The sequence below is a fragment of the Frankliniella occidentalis genome, unplaced genomic scaffold (assembly GCF_000697945.3).
Source record: "Frankliniella occidentalis isolate FOCC.00 unplaced genomic scaffold, Focc_3.1 Scaffold80, whole genome shotgun sequence".
Taxonomy (NCBI): domain Eukaryota; kingdom Metazoa; phylum Arthropoda; class Insecta; order Thysanoptera; family Thripidae; genus Frankliniella; species Frankliniella occidentalis.
The window spans coordinates 207,218-214,092 of NW_026267210.1; the positions used below are offsets into that span (position 1 = coordinate 207,218).

At 58.8% G+C, this 6,875-nt stretch overlaps 1 protein-coding gene across 5 annotated transcripts in view; it reads left to right on the plus strand.

Moving 5' to 3' along the window:
• Positions 1 to 6,875, plus strand: part of LOC113206189 (inactive phospholipase C-like protein 1) — a 52,029-nt gene that overhangs the window by 31,346 nt on the left and 13,808 nt on the right. For 4 of the 5 annotated variants that reach the window (XR_008011306.1, XM_052269006.1, XM_052269008.1 and 1 more), the window contains exons 2-3: positions 885 to 1,031; positions 5,227 to 5,277. Coding sequence is in view for 4 of the 5 variants with exons in the window: in XM_052269006.1 (XP_052124966.1) it covers positions 885 to 1,031; positions 5,227 to 5,277 (198 nt within the window). In the remaining variant the exon portion in view is untranslated. The remainder of the gene's footprint in view (positions 1 to 884; positions 1,032 to 5,226; positions 5,278 to 6,875) is intronic. The other variant, XM_052269007.1, reaches the window with a different exon arrangement.

The window sequence follows — 6,875 nt, forward strand, 5'->3', positions numbered from 1 at the left end:
CCCCGCCGCGCGCCGCTCCCTGACGGACAGCCTGCCGCGCTCTCCCCCGCACAGGTGATTGGTGGCCGCGACGGCGTTCATGTGCCTCCTGATCCTGATCCCGAGGTGCCGCGCTGCGGGTGGCCTCCCCCACCCAACCCAACGCATCGTGTCCAAAGTTTTATTTCGATATCTCCAAGTTTCCTTCGGAGCGCCGCCCTCAACAGTTACACTACTATGTTGTTAATGTATTGCGCATCTTTGCATCGTAGTCACATCGTCTCACGAAAAGAATCGTGCGGTCGGGTCCGCCATAACCTCCAAACTAGCGCGGCCACCAAAGAGGTTTGACTCCCCCCCGTCCCGTGTTCTCTGACGCCTGCCTGCCTATGGTCTCGCTGCGTAAACCGTTTAGTTGGTCACGAATTTCCATCAGATGAGCTAATTCCGCGCGCGCCGTCACGTCACGATCCCGAATGGATCTGCCGGGTGGGGGCGTCGGAGTGAGTGGAACCGGGCTGGGATTAGCGGCGAGATCGGCGTGACCGTGGCGTGGGGGTGTGTTCTGTTTGGCACCGAGTGGGGCGGCGGTCCACCCACCTGTGCTCGCTGCTGTGGCCTGACCCTAGCCTGACCTGCAGAGGCGCGAGTGGGTGTGATGATACGCCTGCCTGACAGGCGTGGGTGCAGTTTCCGCCGTAATGGAGCACCGGCTTTGATGCAGTCGCGGCATGGTTTGCCTCCGCACCCTCGCTACGTATGCCGGCGTTGAGGCCCACGTGGGCAAATGGTGGCCGCACCACCACCCTTTTTAATTCTCTGGGACTCAGACACAACGTGTTAAATGAAGCCAAACTCGACGGAGGCCTACAACATTGCACTGACCCTTTGTTTCTGTTTTGCAGCGGAGGAGTGCGTGCGCCACATGATGCAGGGCACCTCCCTCATCAAGGTGCGCCCCCGCCGTCACTACTACCGGGTGCTGGCGCTGTCGCAGGACCTCAAGCACGTCAGCTGGACGCCAGGACGCCCGCGCTCCTGCGCCCCCCTAGGTGAGGACAACCCCCTCCCGCTGCTTTTACTTGTAGGGCATGCCGTAGCGTAGGGCAGCTCCGCGGGGCCAGGGGCGGGGCCAGGGTGCCCGCCCCTCTCCTGGCTCCGCCCCTGACCGCCCGGCTGGACACAGGGCTCGCAGGGGCCCGGCATGTTCCGCCGCTCGTCGCTGCCCGTGCGTCCCGTCGGCGTGCGCATCTGCACGTGGAACGTGCACGGCTGTCGGCGCGCGGTGGAGCGGCGCTCCGTGGACGCGGCGCTCAGCGCGGCCGGCGTGGACGTGGCGTGCGTGCAGGAGACACTCATGCCGACGGGCCGCTGCCGCACGGCCAGCTACCGCTGGTTCCTGAGCGGCGGCCGCGCGCCCGCCTTCCTCCGGGGCACGGCCATCCTGGTGCGGCGCGAGGCGGCCGCCGAGGTGCTGCGCTTCGACGCCGTGTCCGACTCGCTGTGCGTGATGCGCCTGCGCTTCTCGGAGCAGACCGAGTTCGTGGTCATCAGCGCGCACGCGCGCAGCGCCGCGCACTACAGCCACTGCGTGTTCAACACGCTGGCGTGCCTCCTGGGCGCGCTGCCGCCCGACCAGAACGTGCTGGTGGGCGGCGACCTGAACGCGCACCTGGGCGCCAACGACCTGGACGACCGGCTGCACGGCAAGTACATCGGCAAGAACCTGCACCACGAGTCGGACAACATCAACGCCGTGATGCTCAAGGAGCTGGTGCGCGCCTTCCGGCTGGTCGTGTGGAACACCCGCGACGCGTGCAACTCGACGCGCGTGACGCACGTGAGGCGGAGCACGCAGGCGCAGCCGGACCACATCCTCAGCAACTGGGGCTACGTGCGAGGCGTGGCGGCCAAGTGGGGCCGCGGCCACGTGTCGGAGCACAAGATCCTGCTGTGCACGCTGCGCCTGTGGCCGCTGGTGTCGCCGCGCCAGAGCCGCCTGGCGTGGGCCTCGGACGCCATGCAGGCCGTGCTGGGCGCGCTCAGCGCCATCGACTCGATGCCCAGCGTGCTGCGGCGCGCCGCCAGCCGCGCGCTCAGCAGCCCGACCTCGTCCTCCTCGCCCAAGTCTCAGCCGCGCACGCCGAAGCAGCAGCCGTCGCCGGTTAGCCCTCGGCCCGCGGATTGGCAGGGGCAGGCGCCCTCCTCGTCGTCGCTGCCCGCGGAGCAGCCGTGCACCCTCGTCAAGGTGCGGGTGTTCGAGTCGCTGTCTGCCACGTCGCGGCCGCTGCGCAAGCTCAGCGCCCCTGCCGTGTGCTTGCGGGCGCCGGCCACCTCGCCACTGCCGCCGCGCGCCCCGAGCCCCACGGCCTCGGTGTTTGACCACTCGCCCCCCAGATCGGCACCCGCATCGCCACCACTGTCACCGCCTCCATCGCCACCCCTGTCACCGCTGCCATCACCGCCCCCTTCGCTGCCTTCGCTGTCGCGGTCGGCGTCCACCCCCGTTACTCCACTCGGGTCGAGACCGTCGCGCCCGTCCTCCCTGCGGCCGCCCTCCAGCGCCTGCGCTCGCCATCACGTCGAGGACCGTCCTGTAGGCGCCGAGGAAACGCGGGTCCCGGACGTCACGGCGGACAGCGCGGCCGACCGTCCGCCAGACAGGCGGCAGTCGTTCGTTCGCCGCCGGCTGTCCTCCTGGCGCGCGTCGTTGCGGTCCGCTCTGCGGCTGCGCTTCAAGAGGGACTCCAGCAGCTGTCCCGCGGACGTGGCCGCCGCCACCGCGCCCGCCGCCACCGCAGCACGCGTCAGGGCCGAGGCCAAGGACAGCCTGCCCGCGGCCCCGCAGCCCGAGTGGTGCGCGTGCCCGGACGGCGGCACGCCCATCCTGCGCCGCCAGCACGTGCACGCCGACGGGCTGACGTGCGTGGAGCTGGCCAGCGTGCGCTACGGCGTGCACCAGCCGTGCCCGGACGTGGTGGCGCCCGCGCTGTCATCCTCGCGCAACCTCCACCACCACCACCATCACCACCACCACCAGCCCACGCCCACCCCTTTGCGCCGGCCCAGCCTGCACACCCCTGTCCCCGCGCGGCAGACGCGACCGCCGCTGCAGCTCGGGGCCAGCGTCTTCCGGCAGCAGGCGCCCGGGGGATGCGCGCGCCAGCCGCCGCCCACGCCCCTGCCGCAGCGGCGCAGCCTGCCCGAGTGCAGCGCCGTGCGCCGGGGCCGGCTGTACCTGGACGAGAGCAGCCCGCGCGCCGCGTGGCGCCCCGGCCGCCTGTACCTCGAGGACAGCGACGTGTCCTCGCCGTGCGGCAGCCCCGTGCCCCAGACTCCGCCCGCGTACGCTCTGGCCGCGGACTCGGAGAGCCTGCCGTACGGTACGCCCTGCGGCACTCCCAGCGACACGCCCTGCTGCGGCACGCCCGTGCCGGACGCCCTGGACACGGGCGGGGGCGGGGCCACGCCGCCGCCCCCCGGGACGCCGCGGCCGGCCGGCGCGTCTGCGCTCCGTCACCGGGTGCTGTCCGTGGAGGGCGCGCGGAGGCGCCGCATGTTCCAGAGGCTGCTCTCGGAGGACTCGACGGCCCGCTGGTCCTCACATGTGTCGTCGCAGGACTCGGTGTGCACGGCCTCTACCGCGGACGACGTCCCCACCGATCTGACTCAGCGTTACCACCGCCACGTGTATAGGCCCCTTGTGTCTGAGGACCGCGATGGTAGCCCCACAGACGCGCTGGACTTGGTGGAGGCCAGGATGACAACCACGGAGTGCGCTCTCGCTCCCAGGGAGCCAAATGGGCAGCTGTGCCTTGAATGCGCTGTCCATCACCCTTTGTACTAACTCTTTTTAACTGCCACAGTTTATTTCAACTGTGGTGGGGTATGTCTCCTTCCTATTCTTTTGTCTCCACTGGTGCCTGCAAGGAATCATTTTACAACTATGCCGAGCTCAAGTTTCCACAACTAGTTTCAATTTTCTCCAAAGTGTTGTGAAATAAATTGTTTCCCCTTGAAATGTTCATATTATACTACCTCGCTACTAGTAAACTATTAAGTTTAGCTATTAAAATTCTTCTCTGGTATGATGTTAGCCGCCTTAGATTAACTATGATTGTTAGGTGACGTTTATATTTTGGTAAGGCAACATTACAACGTTTCAATATACGGTTGTAACCGGCAAAATATGTTTGCGCTCGTATACATTAGAAGGTGAAACAAAACATGAGAAATGAAATGTATCCACAAAGCTAAGGCTTGGGCTTGGGCCTGATTCCTGACGGCTGATTTGATAAAGATATAGGTTTAGCTAAATTTAAGGAGATCAGCCGTTACTGCTGTTGTGTTAATTGTGTTGTGTAACTGATAATTAAACTTTAACACTGCTGTTGCACACTTTTTGTGGAATAATTAAATTTTATCCTCATTACTTTTGTTTATTTCCCGTTTGTAAGGAAGTTCCACTAAGTGTTGGCCTGCTCTTTTCTTCTCTTCATTTTGTGACTTGATGAAAATGTGTGAAACAATCACTGACATTTCACCTGCTTAATTTTATACTTCATGTTTACGTCAATGTCTTGAGTGCTTAGTTATTAATCTAATGGAATTTAGATATCCCAGATGTTGTGAAAAATAATTTTTACATTCGAGCAATATTTGTTGAGAGGAGTGTATTAAGAGGTGTTGGACTGACACTAGTGATTTGGAGTGGTGATAGTAGGTAATAATTTGTTATATTCTTATCTAACTTAAGCAAAACCTTATCTGTACATATGATGCACAGTCTTTCCATACTACATTTTTACTTGTTTATGTGAATGAAATAAAATGGTTTTCACTCACGTCTATGATGCGACTGATATCTGTCTTTGTCCAAATCTACATAAAATTACAGAGGGAAAAACGACAAGAAACAAGTTGTGTAATGAAGTTGCATGTGTAGTCACTTTCAGGTCTTGTCCTCATCACCTGTTGAAGGGCATGTCATCCAATAATCTCTTCAACTAGCTTAAAAAATCTATTGAACTTGATCTTTTTAAGTCTATTACAAAAAAAAATTCTAGTATTCACTAGATCAGTTAGTTATAACTTAGTAGCATGAAGTACACAAGTAAAACAAGTAGCTCATTCTTTTAATTTAACTTTTTTTCAAACCAGAATAGTTTCTTGCTGGCATATTTCTTTAATTTGTATCTTTTTCTTTAGAACAGTAGCTGCATTTTGTTTTTCTTTCGATTCCCACAGGTCCCTGGTTACCCAAAGTGACGCGAAGCCTCCTGTGTGTGGGAAGAATGAGTAAGCATTGGCCTTGATGATTTCAATAGAACCCCTCATCCCGCCTGCTAAGTGTCTTGCTCGGTCTTGCTCCAGTAGGACAAACCCTAGATATTATTTGCGATTGAAGGTATGTTACTAATTTGTGATTTCGAGATCGGCAAGGATGGAATAATACGTTATTACAACAATACAATAATTTATAGAAAATAAGACCAGATAAGTAATTATAATTTAGGCATACTTATATTTTACGAAAAAGTTCCAATCAAACGTTAAAATAAAAAGTAAATGGCGCCACGGAACCACGCTAGGGACCAGAACACAAACAACATGAACAGGACGTGAGTTTTTGCTGTCGGTTTTAGTCGAGGTCATCGCGGGGGTCCTAAATTAACCCTTCGCCTGCTTTGAAAATGTAATCGGATTTGGACACCGACAGTGGGACTGTTACAATCGTAAACTCTGCTCGTCTTACTGTTTCAACAGTGTGAATGTTCCGCTGTTGACACAAATATCCACTTCTACGACGATAGGGCAAGCGCGTCCTGCGGTAATTGCAATACGTGATGGGATTATCCTACTGTTGGATTCTCTTTAGATGTGCACGTTCACCCCCGCACGACGAGGTCCTATCTTTAATCAAGCTGACAGTCGCACCAATGGCATTCCACCTGTCATGTAGTGTTTGAGCGCCCCTCACTGGTCGTGCCATTTCGGGGGAGGGGGAGAGGGCGGCGATGGCGAGGTGGTATTAGGCGAGGCCTCTCCCCTTGGGGGCTGCGGGAATAGGATCGTCGATGATGGATGAGTATACTTTTCATACTCTGGCGCCACAGCCTGGCGGTGACGAGACCTTGATCCACGGCGTCGCGTCGGCGCAGCCCCGCGGCTCCAGCAGGGGTCTGTAATTGGCGAAAAGTCACCAGCGCCGCCGTTGGCTCTCATCGCGATGCGTCGCACACGATATAACCCTCCAGCGCCACGCCACGCCACGCCGCGCCGCGCCACGCCACACGCTACGCCACGCCGACCGCATAGCCTCATTGATTTGGCGATGAGCGGTCGAACCGGCCCCGGGCATTCTGCATGGGCAGAGCCACACGAGTGCGCGGCAGACGCGATACAGAACGATTCAATTCACTTTTCGTCTACAATTTCCCGCTGCGTTGACTTTTGTTTACACATTTTTCTTTTAATCCGAGCAGTCCATATTTCTTAGAAAGTACTTCCACCTAGCATACAATGAAGTCGGTCATTCGTAGTGACCCCGTGGTGGTGGCTGTTTTCGTGTTTATTGGGTGGCCGCGCCCGCCGGGCCAGCGATCGTAGATACTCCACCGGACGCCCATCGACAGCGTAGGACGCCAGAGCGGGCCGCCCGCCGCTTAAGAACGGCCCCTGACCCCTGCCCCCCATACTTCTGCGCGGAGGAGAGGGGGAGGAGGGGGGGCTCTGAAAGGACCCTCGTGCACGGGGTATGCGCGCAACCGTGCCGCGCGCCGTCCAAACACTAAACAAAAATGCGAACATCGACGTTGAAATTCGGTTTGCACCGTGGCACGTGCCGACGCGCGGCAGGCAAGGTCAGGCCACCCCGCACGCGTGTTTCGCGTGTC